The sequence below is a fragment of the Dipodomys ordii genome, unplaced genomic scaffold (assembly GCF_000151885.1).
Source record: "Dipodomys ordii isolate 6190 unplaced genomic scaffold, Dord_2.0 Scaffold79, whole genome shotgun sequence".
Lineage (NCBI taxonomy): Eukaryota > Metazoa > Chordata > Mammalia > Rodentia > Heteromyidae > Dipodomys > Dipodomys ordii.
The window spans coordinates 382,355-399,293 of record NW_012267295.1 but is presented as its reverse complement, the minus strand read 5'-3'; the positions used below and the strand labels follow the sequence as shown (position 1 = coordinate 399,293).

At 54.7% G+C, this 16,939-nt stretch overlaps 1 protein-coding gene across 2 annotated transcripts in view; it reads right to left on the bottom strand.

Annotated features, from left to right (window-relative positions):
* The window catches only part of Nfam1 (NFAT activating protein with ITAM motif 1), a 26,131-nt gene that overhangs the window by 670 nt on the left and 8,522 nt on the right, over nucleotides 1-16,939 (bottom strand). For both annotated transcript variants that reach the window (XM_013024838.1, XM_013024839.1), the window contains exons 2-5: nucleotides 13,756-14,085; nucleotides 12,305-12,417; nucleotides 7,088-7,186; nucleotides 1,410-1,499 (exon numbers count right to left, since the gene is read on the bottom strand). In XM_013024838.1, coding sequence (XP_012880292.1) covers nucleotides 1,410-1,499; nucleotides 7,088-7,186; nucleotides 12,305-12,417; nucleotides 13,756-14,085 — 632 coding nt within the window. The remainder of the gene's footprint in view (nucleotides 1-1,409; nucleotides 1,500-7,087; nucleotides 7,187-12,304; nucleotides 12,418-13,755; nucleotides 14,086-16,939) is intronic.

The following is a 16,939-nucleotide window of genomic DNA, read 5'->3' as shown; positions in this document are numbered from 1 at the left end:
GGGGAAGGGAGAAATGGAGAAAAACTATTAGGTAGGAAACACATGAACTTGCACTAGTTTAGTTTTAGTCAGACTCAGACAGATTGTTTCCTGTGAGCTTTGGCAGTGTGCCTGCCCTCTGTCCCCACGCCCACCTGACCAGCCTCTTGTCCCTCCATCCTGGGGGCTACACCAGCCTCCCCTGGCCTGCCTCCTCAGCCTCCCCTGTCCCCTGACTCCCCCCTATTTACCTTGTTAGGAGTCCCCAGGAGCCTCCCCTCTCTCCCAGTCCCCATCTGGCTTCTCCCTAGAGCCCACCTTCCACAAGAGAACTGCCAATGTTTCTGTGCTCTTTGGCTCCGTGGCATTGTTCCTGCAGCCCAAGACTCCTGGAGAGCTGTCCTGTCCAGCACCCGAGGGCCTGGCACAGGGTGGGCACTCACTGCTGAGATGGCCCAGACAACCTCCGTGGTTCAGGGAGGGAGGCCCTGCTTCCGGTCTGGGTGGCTTTGAGAACAGGAAGCTACACAAGCAGTCCCCAGCCTGGGCTTCCGGAGGCTGAGCCAAGTCCCCAGGGGCCACAGGCCCTGCGGGGCCTGCACTGGCTCAGCTTCGTCGCCCTTCACAGCGACCCCAGCTCCCATCAGGTGTGGCAGTGATGTTTCTGAGTTCTGGGCCAGATGGCGTGGCAGCAAAACACGGCTCACATACAGACAAGTCAAAGAAAGAAAGAGTGGGGTAAGCCAGGCCCTGGTGGCTCACGCCTGTAATCCTAGCTACTCAGGAGGCTAAGATCTGAGGATCAAGGTTCAAAGCCAGTCTGGGCAGGAAAGTCTTCAAGACTCCAATTAACCACCAGAAAACTGGAAGTGGAACTGTGGCTTAAAGTGGTAGGGTGCTAGCTTTGAACACAAAAGCTCAGGGACAGCACCAACCCAGGCCCTGAGGACCCCCCCCACACACACACAGCAGCAGCAGCAGCAGCAGCAGCAACAGACCCAAGGCCCTGTCATGTTGACACCAGGTCAGCCCAAGGACATCAGCATCTACTCTATCTCTGGCCTTAGCCAGCACTGGACTGGGGACACCTGTAAGCCCCCCAACTTCCCCTCTGATCAGCCAGTATAGACATGGTAGTGTTCCTTGAATAATGGTTAAGATCATTCAGCAAAGAAGTCTGTCTGTGAGCTTTGGGCCCTCCATCAATGTCACAGAAGATGGAGACACAGAGAAGTTAGGCAGCCTGAGCACACATGCACAGCTGCGAGGAATGGAGCAGGAGTCCAGAGCCCCCAGTTCTCCCTCTAGTCTAGTTGTCTGTGAAGAGGGCTGGATTCCATTGCAGGTGCCTCACACCTGCAGTCTAGTTAACCCCCACAGCACAGAAGAGGAGGAGGGGAGGGCAGGCTTGGAGCTCCCTCCCTGCCTACCTGGGAGGGGGGACTTCCAGCGGCGGAGGGCAGGCTGCCAGCCTTGCTCTCGATGTAGGAGTAGACCTCAGTCTCTCGGCGCTGTAGAGCCTGAAGGAGAAGAGCACTGGGATGAGGGGGGTATACAGAAGGGAGCCCCTGGGCCCCAAGCCAGCCTTCCCACTGCACACCTTTGCATCTCCCCTCCTCTGCTAGTGCTCCATCCACACGGCTACCTGGCTGGCAAGACATAGGGCCTACCCTGGCCTGAGCATCCTCCCCTAGCCTCAGACCCCGGAGGGCCCGAGACCACATCACTGCTCAGTAGGGCACTTGCTAGTATCTGCTGCACTCCCTAGTTCAAAGCCCCGGGCCTCGTGGGGGTCCCGCCCATCCACCCACACCTACGCCCCTGCCTGAGCTGGTGGGTGTCCCAGGCACCCACTGGGGTCTCACTGCTGACCGCCGATGGGATAGCCCAGCCTCAGTTCTCAGCGTCCCCATCACCTTCCCTGCCTGTGTCATTTGCAGAAATTCCAGTTTCCACCGGCCCACCCTGACCCTGGCCCCAGGAGGGCAGAGGGTCACATTCCACTGGGGCTGTGCCGTAGGGAGCTCAGCCTCCACAGTTTCCTGTCTCCCGCTGGCCTGGGAGCCCTGGAGGGCAGGCACCGGGCCTGGTTCGTCTCTTGGTGTGTGAACTTACAGCTGGCCCTGGCACAATGAGAGCCACACCAAATGAGCAATGGTGAGGCTTCCCTGTGTGGCGGTGTGCTAGGGCCTCACTGGCTCCAGCCCAACCTCAAGATGCTCAAGATGGTCAGGCACAGTCATTCACACCTATAGTCCTAGCTACTCAGGATGCTGAAAATGGAAGGGTCATAGTTCAAGGCCAGCTCAGACAGAAACGTTCTCCAGACCCTGCCCCTTCTTTCTTTTGGTGCTAGGTCTAAGGCTTGAACTTTGGGCCTGGGTGCTATCCCTGAGCGTTTGTGCTCAAAGCCAGGAACCTATCATTTGAGCCACAGCCCCACTTCTGGCTTTTTGGTGGTTAGTTGGAGATAAGAGTCTCACGGACTTTCCTGCCCAGCGTGGCTTTGAACCACAATCCTCAGATCTCAGCCTCCTGAGTAGCTAGGCTTATAGACGTGAGCCACTGGCTCTAGACCTTCTCTTGAAAAATAACTAGCCCTCGGAGGTCTGAGTGAGGATAGGAATGATGGGGGAGAGTGATGGAAAGATACCAATGTTCAACATGGCTTATACAATCACTTAAAGATTTTTACTTTATTTTTTTGTTGCCAGTCCTGGAGCTTGAATGCAGGGCCTGGGCACTGCCCTTGAGCCTCTCTGTGCTCAAGGCTAGCACTCTACTATCTGAACCACAGTGCCACTTGCAGATGTTTCTGTGTATGTAGTACTGAGTAATTGAACCCAGGGCTTCATGCATGGTAGGCACACACTAAGCCACATTCCCAGCCCTTAAAGATGATTTTTTTTTTTTTGGTCAGTTGTGGGTCTTGAACTCTGGGCTTGGGTGCTGTCCCTGCACTCTTCAGCTCAAGGCAAGTGCTCTACCACTTGAGCCACAGTGCCACTTCCTTAAGGATGATTTTTTAAAAAATGAAAAGAACTAGCAAAACTATTGGGCTGGAGGCACAGCTTAAGTGGTAGCACACTAGCCTAGCATGCATAGGAACCTGAGTCCCACCTTTGCCCCAAACAGAGAGCCAAGACTTTGAAGTCAGACAAGAAAAAGTTCAATTCTTAGTTTTGACATCTGCCATCACAGGCCACCCCTTAACCCTCTCTGTTTTCTCATTTACAAAATGGGAATCATTGTATCTACCTTGAAGCCTGCACTCCAGACCAAATGAGATATTAGACAGCAAAGGCCTTGCATAGTATTAGGTAAATAGTAGATGCTTCGTAAGCAACTGTCAGATGATCCAGAAAGACTCTGTTTCCTCTGCTACTCCAGGCAGCACCCACTCTCGGGGCCCCATTGGGCTCTATATAGTTCAGAGCCTGCAACAGCCTAAGCAAGAGGCAGAAGCCTTTCCTTTCCCCAGTGTGTGTGTCATACGATGCCGGCTGGTTGCCAAGGAGGCGGTTTCCCTGGCAACAGTCAAGCAGGGGTTGCTGAGGCGGGCTGGAGAGACAGGTGGTGCTCAGAGGCAGGAGGAGGGTGGGGAAGGGGGGAGGGAGGGAGGTGCTCAGAGGCAGCCAGGCATGAAAACCTGTGTAATAAACCGTTTGACTCTTGGGAGACCCTCAGGGCTTCGTCAGGGGGCCGGTGGGGGCACCTTGGGAGCCACTCAAGGGACAGGCTCCAAAACAGAAGAGGGTGGATCTAGGGAGAGGGGGCTTCTAACTTGTCTCCTTCCCAAGGAGAAGCTCAGTTTCTAGGGAAAAGAAACTTCCAAGGCCCATTCTGACCCATGTGTATCTTGGTGGTGTCTGCCCAGTACTTGCTGTTGCTCGTCCTCAGAATGGAATTTGTTCCCTTGCTGCCTTGTGCACCCACCCCCACCCCAGGCCCTGCCTACCCAGGCTTGGCCAGAGATCTGACAGATCTGAGCAGCAAGGAGCTGGGATCCACAGGTGGTAGCTTCTCCGCTCCTGTCCAGCTCCTATGGCGGCCTGGAGCGCAGGAGACCAGAGGAAAATGCAGCCCCTGCAGGCCTGGGACCCTCACAGCACAGCGGTGCTGGGGCCTCTGGAGGTCAGGAGCCATGGCCGGGTGAGAAGGCCGCCACTTAGCAGCTCCAGAGGGAAGCCTTGACGAGTCCGGGCCTCCAGCTGCACTTCCATGCAGGGTGTGAACTGCAGGCCAGGTCTGCCTGCTCTTCCTTGGCGGTAACAGGGAGACCAGCCTTGGTGGGCCTGCTTGGGCCTCTGTGTCACTGGGTCACCTGTGGGGTGACCCTGGGCAGGGCTGGATGGGCTGGGCTGAGCTGGGGTGGGCCGGGCCAGGCCATGGTTTATCTGAGAGTCAAGTCCTAAAAGCCCCTTTGCCTCCTGCCCAGTGGGTGATGCTGCTGACCTGGTTATCAGCAGTGCAGAGGCGCAGAGCTGTGCCAGGCCACCCTCCAGGATATAGTTGGAGGGGAGTGGGTGTTTCCGGCCGTGGGTGGGGTCTGGGAGTACAGTTTAGAAAGGATGGCGGGTCAGGAGTGAGCACCTCGGTTCAGATGGCTCCGATGGAATGCGCAGGTGAGGGTGGGGGCGGGGAAGGACTTCAGACTGAGTTTGACTTGGGTGTTAGAAAGATCACTTTGCCAGGGGCTCACACCTGTAATCCTCCTACTCAGGAGATGAGATCTGAGGATTGAGGTTCAAAGTCAGCCCTTGCAGGAAAGTCTGGGAGACTTTTCTCCAATTAATCAGCAAGTAGTACTGCCCTTAGCAGCAGCAGCAGCAGCAACAACACCAAGAAGCTTAAGGATAGCACCCAGGACCTGAGTTCAAACCCAGGATTCACACACACACACACATAAACCAGAGCAAAAAAGGGCTGAAGGTATGACTCCAGTGGTAGAGGGTCTGCTTGTCTATCAAGAGCAAGGTTCTGACTTCAAACCCCAGTTTGGCTAACAGAGAGAAAGAGGTGGGGAGAAGGCTTTCCCATGACAGCTGACACAGAGTCCCACACTAGGAAAGAAGAACAGGTTTGGGGAAGTGTGGGGCTGTCGATGCTGCCGGCAGCTGGTAGAAAGTCACTGGGGAGAGCCCAAGGTCCTTTGGGAACTGTCACCTTTGCCTTGAAGTTGCCTGTGGTACCTCCCCACACCCACACCCAGCAGACCTGGCTGCACTCTGAACGCAGTCTGGGAGGGACAACCCAAGTGTCCCCAGGTCTGGGGACAGGAGCACACACAGCACATGCCTGCAGAGCCCGGTGTCCAGACAGCTGAGGGGGCCCCGGAGGGGCAGGCGTGGGCCAGGGAGTCCAGCCTGGTGGCTCTGGACCTCACAGGGCTGAGATCCGGGTGACAATGACCTTTTGCTTGCTCTACATCGATAGCATGTTATTCACGGACCCCAAAGCACAAATGTAAAAGAATATTCCTCGCTTCCTCAGCCACACCGGGGGGTGGAGGGGCTGCGTGCAGCCTCTTTGGGCTCCACATAGGTAGGAAGACTGTGGTTAAAAATTCTGTGACACCACAGGGTGCAGGCATCAGGGTCCCCGCCCGTGTCTGCCCTGAGACTGGGAGCCTGATTGCCATGTCTGTACGTGGTGGAGGAGGCAGAAAGCAAACCAAAATCTTCTTGGACTGGAGGCATGGTGCAAGTGGTAGAGGCAGGCTCAAGGCCTGAGTTGAATCTCTAGTACCACAAAAACAGAAAGAAGAAAGAGAGGGCCATGTTCCAGTGGTTGGTTCACGTCTGTAATCCTAGCTACTCAGAAGGCTGAGATCTGAGGAGCCAGCCCGAGGAGCAAAGTCTGTGAGACTCATCTCCAATTAACCACACACACACACACACCAATAAAAAGCCCAGGTGCTGGTGGGTCACACCTGTAATCCTAGCTACTCAGATGGCTGAGATCTGAAGATCACAGTCCAAAGCCAGCCCAGGCAAGAAAAACCTTTATTTCCAACTAACCTCCAGAAAACCAGAAGTGGAGCTGTGGCTCAAAGTGGTAGGGTGCTTGCTTTAAGCAGAAAAAGCTCCAGGACAGAACCTGGACCCTAAGCTCAAGTCCCACGACTGACAAAAAAAAAAAAAGTAGCAGTGGAACTGTGGCGTAAGTGCTAGAGCACTAGCCTTGTACATAAAAGCTCAGGGACAGTGCTCAGGCCCAGAGTTTAGGCCCAGGACAGACACAAAATAAAATAAAAGAACAAAGAAAGGGAAAGTAGGAAGTGGCACTGTGGTTCAAGTGGTAGAGTGTTAGCCTTGAGCACAAAGAGGCTCAGGGACAGTGCCCAAGCCCTGAGTTCAAGTCCCAGGACCAGAAAAAAATAAATCTGTGCAGACAATGGTGGCTCACACCAATAATCCTATCTACTCAGCAGGCTGAGATTTGAGGATCTTGGTTTGAAGCCAGCCAAGGCAGGGAAGTGTATAAAACTTAATCGCTAATGAATCAGCAAAAAGCCAGAAGCAGAGCTGTGGCATAAGCGAGAAACACAAAAACTAAAACTAAAAATCTAAGAGATAGCACCTAGGCCCAGGATTGGCAAATACATCAATAATAATGTATGGAGGGCGTGGGGGGGGCATGTGATGGGTTTCCTTCTGGGCGAGCTCTGTTGTGGGCTGGGAGGGTTGTTTGTATAAGAGAACAGGAAGGAGCTGGCAAACGGCTAGAAGTCATTTGACCAGAAGGACATTTCTTCATCTCTGAGCAGCTCCTGTGTCCCTAAGAGCAGGGGATGGACGTGCCCGGGAGGGGGTGGGGCGGCACTTCCCATGGACATGCCTGCAGGGGCCCCCACCATGACCTCTCCTTTTCTCCTTCTAGAACTTTCCTAAGGTAGGAATTAGTGAAGCTCTTTTACAGCTGAGGAGCTGGAGGCTCCTGGGCCGGGAGGTGGGAGGGGGGGATTCATTCTTGGGCCACAGGGAGAACACGGAAAAAGGTCTTGAAGAATGCATAAGAGTTTTTCTAGAGGGGGGGGGGGGGGGGGGGGGGGGCTGTCAGACCCCCGAGTGGGGCCTGAGAGGACCCGGGCAGGTGTGGGGCTCACCGTGTAGAGAGAGTCTTCTGGGGGCTGCGTGGGTCTGCTGGCGGGTCGTGGGTCTGGGCACGCGTGAGTGGAGCACTTCAGAGGAACCAGCATCTGCTTCTGTGGGGAGACAGGAGACCGGACTGTCAGGGCTGGGGCTGAGTGACTCCCCTGCCACCTGGGGGATGCCCCCAAGTCCTCCATGAAGGCGCTCACATGCCTGAGGCTGGAGGAGGTGAAGCACGGGCTTGTGGGGGCACAGCACTGATCTGGGAGGCTAGGGCACTGGGGTCCTGTGCCAGTGTGGCCGGGCACTTGCCCCAAGCCTGGATTTTACCAAAATGTGTGCGTGCTGACTGACCCCAGACACACACACACACACACACACACACACACGAGGGAACCGTGCCATCTGAGGACACACTGGCTGTTCCCAGCAGTGGGAAAGGCATGCCCAAACCCGGAGGCCCAGCAGCGCTGAAGGTAAACCAGCGTGGCCAACAGACAAGCCTGCTTGGGCTGTCAGGGTGGCCTCACACGGGCAGCAAGAACAACAGGAAGCCTGGAAGGCTTCAGGGAGGAGGCGGCTGCCCCACTGCGTGGCTTTAGAAAGCTCCAGGCTGCAGCAGCAGCCGTACAAATGCACCCAGTCAGGAGGCTGGGCAGGCCTGCTGGGAGGGCACAGGGTTGGGGCGGCCGTGGGAGGCACAGAGAGAGGCGGTCTGGACGCCCCCTCGTCGCAGGCACCACACTGCCAACAGTAGAGCAACACAGCTTCATCGCGGGGCAGGAGCTAATTAAAAACCCTGGCTGCCTGCCAATCGCCAGCCCATTTACTCCGGGATTAGCTCTTGAGAGCTACTTAACTCGCAGGCAGGAGCCGGCGCCACCCCCAGCCACAGCATCATTACGACAGCAAGTGTAGGGGTGATGGTGGGGGGGGCAGAGTGCTGCCTCTTCTGTACTCTGCGATAATCCTCAGGCCATCTCTGTCCTGCACAGGAAGAAGTGAAGGCTCGGAGGGGATAGAGGGATCCAGCTAAGGACAGACAACCAGGAAGTGGCAGGGACAGGATTTGAACTCAGGTCTGAGTTTCACCATCACGCCATCCTGACAGGACTTGGGGCTCTCGCTGCTCTGTGTGGTGAGGAAGTGTAGCACACAGGCAGCTGGGGGGGGGGGGTCCCGTGCACTTAGCAGCTGACCAAGGCCACTGGGACTTGTTCTTTATTCAAGTCACCTAAGCGAGTGGCCATTTCACAGAGGAGAAAACCAAGGCTCACCAGCTAGCCAATGGCTGCCTTTGCAGCCAACTCCCCTGAGATCTGGCGCCCCTTCTCTGAGGCATCTGCCCCTAGGGGCCCCGTTACAATCAGAACCCCTCAATGGCCCTCTTGTCAAGACCACCGGGGCCCCGGGGCCTGCTCCGGCTGGCTGGTCTGGAAGCCATCCAGGCTGAAGGACAGTGACTGTTCCAAGAGGCCAGTCCACCAGAGCTGGGGACCATGGGCCCTGGTGTCTGACACCTGTGGGCCTCTCCGCTGGCCTCTGGGACCATACATTGGGGCAGATTGAAAGATAGGAGCAGTTGGGGGGGGCTGAGGTCACCAGGAGAGGCGCCCTTCAAGGGGTGCTGCGGAGGCCTGGGCCCCAAGGGCACTCCCTTAAAACTCGCATGATGCTCTGGGCGCCGGTGGCTCACACCGTAACCCTAGCTACTCAGGAGGCTAAGATCTGAGGATCTCGGTTCAAAGCCAGCCTGGGCAGGAATGTCCCATGAGACTCTTATCTCCAATGAACCACCAGAAAACTGAAAGTGGTCTGTGGCTCAAGTGGTAGAGCGCTCACCTTGAGCTGAAGAGCTGAGGGACAGCGCCCAGGCCCAGAGTTCAAGCCCCACAACTGACCAAAGGAAAACAAAACAACTCACACCATGCCATGTTTTTGTAGGCATGGGGGGACCTGTCCTTTGCAGCCAGCCCTGACCATCTAGGCCCTGGCTCCCAAAGGCAGCCAGCATAGCTCCTCTTGCTGTGGCCAGCTCTGGGCTGCTGAGCAGCCCCTCACCAGCAGGGCAGGGGGCCGGGGGCAGGGGCATCTTCTGAGACCCAGCTCTGCACAGCAGGGCTGCTGCTGCAGTGGCCTCTCCCAGCTAGCCCTGTGCATGGGTCCACAAGCACCCTGGCCCCAGCTTGTAGGGCCACTCTGTAGTGGGGAACAGGGTGGACGCCAGAAGCCAGAGTGGGCAGCAGAGGGGAGAGCAAGGGCAGGGGCAGAAAATGAAGTTGGAACCTGAGCCAGGGCAGTAGTCAGAGGAGCTGAGCGCTGGACAGACAGAGGACAGGGCTTGCTGACAGACTGGCGCTGGGAGGGAGGGGAGTAAGTGCACCACTGCAAGGATTTGTGTCTGGGCACCGGGGAGCATGATGCTTTTAAGAGTCCCGAGTGCACTGTCCTGTCAGGCGCCGTGGCTCACGCTTGTAACCCTAGCTACTCAGGAGGCTGAGATCATAGGGTTGCTGTGGGTAGCCAGCCCAGGCAGGAACAGTCTGTGAGATAATTCCTGCCAGTTAACCACCTAAAGCCAGAAGTGGCATTGTGGCCAAATGGTAGAATGCTAGCCTGAGCACAAAAGCGAAGGGACACACCCAGGCCCTGAGTTCAAGCCCTAGGACTGGCACAAGAAGAAACTGCTGTCCAGGACAGGTGAGCTGGAGATGTCATCCTTCAGCCACCAGGCCAAGCCGGGCCGTGGCTGGAGAGTGAGGAGGAGGCTAGGCAGTACTGTCAGCGAAGGAAGGCAAAGCTCCGGGGACCGACCAATCACCCCTGGAGCCCCCGAAGAGCCCTGGCAAGGACCAGCTTGAGCGCAGACCAGTGTGAGCCGTCACACCTGCTCTCAGACAGAGTCACAGTAACCACATCTTTTGAGAAGGGACCTTAGGTTCCCTCTGACCCCTGTGTCTGTCTGCTTTGAATCCCCACTGGGGAAACGGAGGCAGGGTGGAGTTAAGCACCCTACCCACACTCACAGAACTAGTAAGTGACAGAGTTAGAACTTTAATTCTGTGGAGGGTTTTTTTTTTGTGTTTTTGTTTTTCCCAGTCCTGGGGCTTGAACTCTGGGCCCGGGCACTGTCCCTGAGCTTCTTTTGCTCAAGGCTGGCACACTACCACTTGAGCCACAGCGCCACTTCCGGCTTTTTCTATTAATGTGCTACTGAGGAATCGAACCCAGGGCTTCATGCATACTAGGCAAGCACTCTACCACAAAGCCACATTCCCAGCCCTAACATTATATTCTTAGTTCCCCACTGGCTGCCACTTTCTTTGTATGAGTGCCTGTGTGTGTGAGTGTGTGTGTGTGTGTGTGTGTGTGTGTGTGTGTGTGTGTACCTATAATAGGGCTTGAACTCAGGACCTGGACACTGTCCCTTAGCTTTTTTTTCAAGGCTAATGCTTTATCACTTGAGCCACAGCTCCACCTTCGGCTTTTTGCTGGTTAATTGGAGATAAGAGTCTCACATGCTTTTTCTATGTGGCCTGGCTTCAAGCCTCCATCCTCAAATCTTAGCCTCCCGAGTAGCTAGGATTACAGGCCTGAGCCTCTGTCACCTGGCTGTGCTTGTGTTTAACCTATCATAACTATTTACCAGCTCCCCCAGGATCCTAGCCTTTACTACAGGACCTGGTGCATAGTAGTTAAGATCTGCCTAAGGAAATGTATGCACATATTTAAGTAGCTTTATAAATGATAACTCAATGGCAATTCCTTATTGAGGGTCTACTATGTGTAAGAGGGTAGAGTCACTGCAGGGACAGGCAGAGAGGTACGGAACAAGAAAGCTCAGGCCAGGGGCCAGTGACTCACACCTGTGACCCCAGCTACTAAGGAAGCTGAGATCTGAGGATCACATTTCTAAGCCATTCAGGGCAGAAAAGTCTGAGATTTCTATCTGCAGTTAACAAGCAAGAAACTGAAGTAGAAGTATGGCTTACATGATAGAGTGCCAGCCTTGAGCAGAAAAAGCTAAACATGAATGTGAGGCCTTGAGTTCAAGCCCCACTATTGACATGCACACACAACAAGAACAAAGTGAAAGAAAAATAAGCCAGGCGCCAGAGACTCAGGCCTGTAATCCGAGCTACTCAGGAGGCTGAGATCTGAGAATCATAGTTCAAAGCCAGCCTGGGCAGGAAAGTCCATGAGACTCTTACCTCTAATTAATCATCAGAAAACCGGAAGTGGCGCTGTGGCTCAAGTGGTAGAGCGTTCGCCTTGAGCTAAAGAGCTGAGGGACAGTGCCCAGGCTGAGTTCAAGCCCCACAACCGACAAAAAAGAAAAAGAAAAAGAAAGCAAGCTCAGGACTGGGAGATGATGAGAGTGAGCCCCCCTTCCCCCCCACCAAATGGGGAGACACAGCTTCCTAGAGAGGTGCCGTCCACAGTGTGAATGGGAACAGGCCAAGTAAAGAGCCGGAGCAAGCTGCCCCTCTCCCTACACTCTAGTGCTGAGCTTGCTGTGTGACCAGGGGCAAAATTCAACCTCCCTGAGCCTTTCTTTCTATACCTCCAGAGACGTGAGGGCCTGCCTAGGAGGATGCATGTGGTAGCTCTCTCCTTCCAGACTCTTCTTTCCTTTTGGGTTGCTGAGACCAAGAAAATATAGGACTGAAACTGTGTGTCAGTGGCTCACACCTGGAATCCTAGCTACTCAGGAGGCTGAGATCTGAGCATCATAGTTTGAAACCATCCTGGTAAGGAAAGTCCCTGAGACTCATCTCCAATTCATCACAAAAAGCTGGTGGCTCAGGTGGTAGAGCACTAGCTTTGAGCACAAAAGCTCAAGGGCAGTGCCCAGTTCCTGAGTGTAAGCTGAAGAACTGGCACACGTGCATGCAAGCGCACACACGCACACGCACGCGCACAGACACACATACACACGAAAATCTAGGACTGGGGGCATGGTTCATGCTGAATGACCGTAGGCCCTAAGGAACCCTGGGTCCTGCAATAGATCAAACAGGGCCTGGTGATGCAGCAGAGGATGCCTGGGAGGTTCTGTCCATCCTTGGTGAAGTGGCAGGAGGGACTCCAGCTCCAGGGCCCAGGTCTTTGTGCAGGGCAGAGGCAGCAGCCCCTCTGCCCTGTGAGGCCTCCCCAGGCCCGTGATGTGAGTGCAGGGATTGCGTTGCTGTGTGCGTCCAGCTGTGTGCAGCTGTGTGCCCAGGCCGTACCTTCTTCCACAGCAGCAGGGCTGTGAGCAGCACACTCAGAGTGGCCAGGAGCCCCGTAAAGCTGAAGAGGAGGGCCTTCTGGGGGCTGGGTGGGGGCTCTTGGTACCCCGTGTCTGAGAGGAGGGCAGGGAACAGAGGATCAGTTTTCTGGGAGAAGTGGGGCCTAGTCAGCCCACCAGCCCCCAAATCCTCTGTTCTCCTTCACCCAAGATCCCCATTTCCAGCCTTCTCCTATTGGCCCCTGCGCTGGCCAGATCCTAGTGTCACTCTTGCTTTGCTAGGTCTTCTGCTCAGTTCTCTTTAGAGACAAGGACCATGTTGTTCGATCCTTTAGGCCCCTGCTAAGGTGAGCTGGCTTACCAAGGGTGGTCTGTGGGACCCTGGGAGACTCAAGTCATCTTTTTGTTTTGTTTTGTGTTTTGTTTATTTTGTGCCAATCCTGGGGCTTGAACTCAGGGCCCTAGGCACTGTCCCTGAGCTTTTCTGCTCAAGGTGAATGCTCTACCACTTGAGCCACAGCCCCATTTCCAGCGTTTGGGTGGTAATTGGAGATAAGAGTCTCATAGACTTTACTATCTGTCCTGGCTTTGAACCGAGATGCTCAGATGTCAACCTCCTTAGTAGCTAGGATTACAGGCGTGAGCCACCTATGCCTAGCTTACATTAGTTTTATTTATCAAGCCTCTCTTCTGCCAGACAGCAGCTCTTACAGGCAGGATCTTACTCTCCCCACCAAAATCCTGCACAGAGCTGGGCACCAGTGGCTCATGCCAGTAATCCTAGCTACTCAGGAGGCTGAGAGCTGAGGCTCATAGTTCAAAGCCAGCTCGGGCAGGAAAGCCTGTGAGACTCTAATCTCCAATAAACCACTCTGAAAACTGGAAGTGGTGCTGTGGCTCAAATGGTAGAGTGCTAGCCATGAGCTGAAGAGCTGAGGGACAGCGCCCAGGCCCAGAGTTCAAGCCCCATGACCAAAAAAAAAAAAGAATCCAGCACAGGCCTAAGGTCACATCTGGGCAAGCAAAGGAACAGGGATTCAAACCCAGGTCTGTGGGATTTCAAAGTCCCCTCTCACCACATCCAGTGAGAATCACAGAAGTAAATCAGAGACTCCCAGCTGGAGCAGTTGGCTCAGGTGAAACCTCATGGGGTCCCGCTATTCCCTGAGAATTTCTTTCCTGAAAGATGTACTCGTTCCAAGTCTTCACGAGCATACGCCTGCACGCACCTCCTTCTGCACAGACCAAACCCTCCCCCCGACTGTGCTGATAGGATCCTAAGACCAAGGGGCCAGGGGCCAGCCATGGGCAGGAGGAGCAGGTGCACAGCCCAGCTCCCTGCTCTTGGCATGCCTACTGGCTGATGGCTCCACGTTACCAAAGCTAGAAGCCACCCCAGCCCTGCTCTCACACTTCGCCCCTGGCCTGGGAGGAGCCACGGGGAGGTCTCACCTCTCACCAGGATGAAGGTACCATTGCCGCACGCGGTGATGCTCGGCCAGTAGCTGCAACAGTAATAGGTACCTGTGGCCAAGGCGTTAGGCAACGGAGGAGTGACCTGACAATCCAAGGTGTAGGTCCGGTTCTCGATGCCCTGACTGGGTTGGCAGCCAGTGGGCGACTCCTTGCTTTTCCTGCCCTCAAGATCCACTTGAAAATAAGTCACGTGGAAGTGTCTGAATTGCGGGGTGTACTGGTAGGTGATTGAGCAGCTGAAGGAGGCGGTTCTGTTGGCGAGGGAGACGACAATGGGCTGGCCCGTGTGGGTGATGGACTGTCCTCCTGTGGGAAAAGACACAAAGAGTGCCAGGTCACTTGACACACACCAGGACTAAGGCTAGCACCTCCCCTGCACTCACTGCGCAGACAGGACAAGCACTCCACACGAGACTTCCCATTGCTACTATACTGCGCCAAGAAAAGGGCCCTGCTTTGCAGAGGAAGAGTCTGAGACTCAGGTCACCCCTAGCTCCTGCTCCCTCAGTGGCAGCAGACCTGCAACCCTGCCCAGAGCCCCAGCCTCCAACATCTCTTCCCACAGGCCAAGAGATCTCACTGGCTAAACGCACATATCTGATGAAGAGTTCCAAGAACAATGCCAGGTGCTGGTGCACTCGCCTGTAATCCTACATACTCAGGAGGCTGAGATCTAAGGATCACAGTTCAAAGCCAGCCCAGCCAGGAAAATTGGTTAGACTTATTTCCAACTAACCACCAAAATGCTGGAAGTGGCAGAGCACCACCCTTGAGCAAAAAGCTAAGGGACAGCATTCAGGCCCTTAGTTCAAGTTCCAGAACTGATACAAAAAAGAATTTAAGCTGGGCACTGGTGGCTCACACCTGTCATCCTAGCTACTCAGGAGGCTAAGATCTGAGCATCATGGTTCAAAGTCAGCCTGGGCAGGAAAGTCTGTGAGACTCTTGTCTCCAATAAACCACCAGAAAACTAAAAGTAGCGCTGTGGCTCAAGTGGTAGAGCACTTGCCTTGAGCTGAAGAGCTGAGGGACAGTGCCCAGGCCCAGAGTTCAAGATCCAGAACGACAAAAAAAAAAGAAGAAGAAGAAGAATTTGAAGTAAGAGGAAAGAAGAAAACAAATGAAAGAAGCTGACCCTGGCTGGGGGTGGTGGACAGAGGGACAGAATTCCCACACAGTCTCCCAGGCCAGCAGCCGGAGATACAGTTTCCCAGAGCAAAGCTACAAGAGGATTTGCCAGACTTCCATGAAATCTAGCTCGCACAGTTCTCAGCCATGCAGAGGCGCTCACAGAGTTGAGGATACTGCCGCTGGGAGACTTTCATGCCTGGGCTGGCTTTGAACCGCGATCCTCAGATCTCAGCCTCCTGAGTAGCTAGGATGACAGGCGTGAGCCACTGGCACCTGGCTTCCCTGAGCTTCTTATCTCCAGTGAACCACCAGAAAACTGGAAGTGGGGCTGTGGCTCAAGTGGTAGAGTGCCAACCCTGAGTGAAAAAAGTTCAAGGACAGCATCCAGGAGTCAGGCCCTGAGTTCAAGTCCACATATTGGCACCAAGAGATAGAAAAAAGGAAGGAAGGAAGGAAGGAAAGAAGGAAGGAAGGAAGGGAAGACCAAAACAGCAGTGTATCCTGGCTGGGCCTCTGAGCCTTGCACTTTCTGGATTTGGGCTAAGGCTGGCAGCCACCGCTCCCAACTTCGATGACACAGACCCCTTGGCTCCAATATTCTCTGCCTCCCAGGCCCTTCTCTCTCCAGCAGCTCCAGAGCAGACAGTTTTAAATTGAGGTCGGCAGCAGGCAGCCAAGAACACGCAGGCTGGCTTGTTAATCGGGAGAAGATCGTGTGTTTGAGACGCTCAGAGGGAGACGAGAGATTTGTTTTGCTGGGGAAAGTGAGACGCGGGCCTCCTGCCGGCGGTAAGGCTGGCATGAGGCCAGGCTGGTCTCTTTTCAGCTCCCTTCGGCTCACCCTGAGCCAGAGTCTGGGGAAGAGGGGGGTCTCCAGGAAGGCAGGGCCTTCTGGAACACCCAGGGGCAGGGAGGGAGAGGGCCTTCTGGGTACTGAGGGCACAGCCCCCCCACCCCCAAGCCCAGATGTCTCAGGCAGAGCAGGAAGGAACTTTGCATCATACTCCCCAGCTTTAGGAGGCAGCATCCCCTGCCATTTTTCCTTGAGGTTTTCAGATAGGGTCTGGTGCTTTTGTCCAGGCTATCCTTGGACGGAGATCCTTCCACCTCCATATTCCAAGCAGCTGGAATTACAGGCCATCCCAACTGGCTCTTGCACTGTCCTTGTGGATGTGGATGTGTGTGCTGGTACTGGGGCTTCAACATTGACTCTTAGTTTTTTCACCCAAGAAAGGCACCTTACTACTTGAACCACAACTGCACTCCCAGCTTTTTGGTAGTTAACTGAAGATAAGAGTCTCACGGGCTTTCCTGCCTGGGCGAGCTTCAAACTGTAATCCTCACCCAGGCCTCAGCCTCCTGAGTAGCCAGGATTTCAGGCTGAGCCACCAGCGCCTGGCCACACTTACGCTAGTGGTTTTACAATATCTAAACACTAGTTTTGTCATGAAACAAGAAGCCTTGGCTCGGGTTGTGTGGGATGCAGCGGAGCTGAGTGGAGGATGTGGAACCGGCAGGCACTACTGCGCAACCTCCCAGGGTCTTTGGAAGATCAGGAAGGACAATAAGCAAGAGAGCAGTACAGGACCCAGGCAAAGTAACTTATGCCTGGAATCCTAGCCACTTGGAAGCTGAGATTAGAAGGATTTCTGTTTGAGGCCAATTCAAAATCCCCCATCTCAACAGAAAAAGCTGAGCATGGTGGTGTATATCTGGCATCCCAGCCTGACACAGGAAGCATGACTAAGAGGACTGCAGTCCAGGCTGGTCTGGGTACACTAGAGAGACTACTTTAAGAAGACGAAAAATCAGCTGAGCATGGGCGGCTCACGCCTGTAATACTCAGGCGGCTGAGATCTGAGGATTGCGGTTCAAAGCCACCCCGGGCAGGAGAGACCTTGAGACTCCTATCTCCAATAAACCACCAGAAAACCGGAAGTGGCACTGTAGCGCAAGTGGTAGAGCGCTCGCCTTGAGCTGAAGAGCTGAGGGACAGTGCCCAGGCCCAGAGTTCAAGCCCCACGACCGA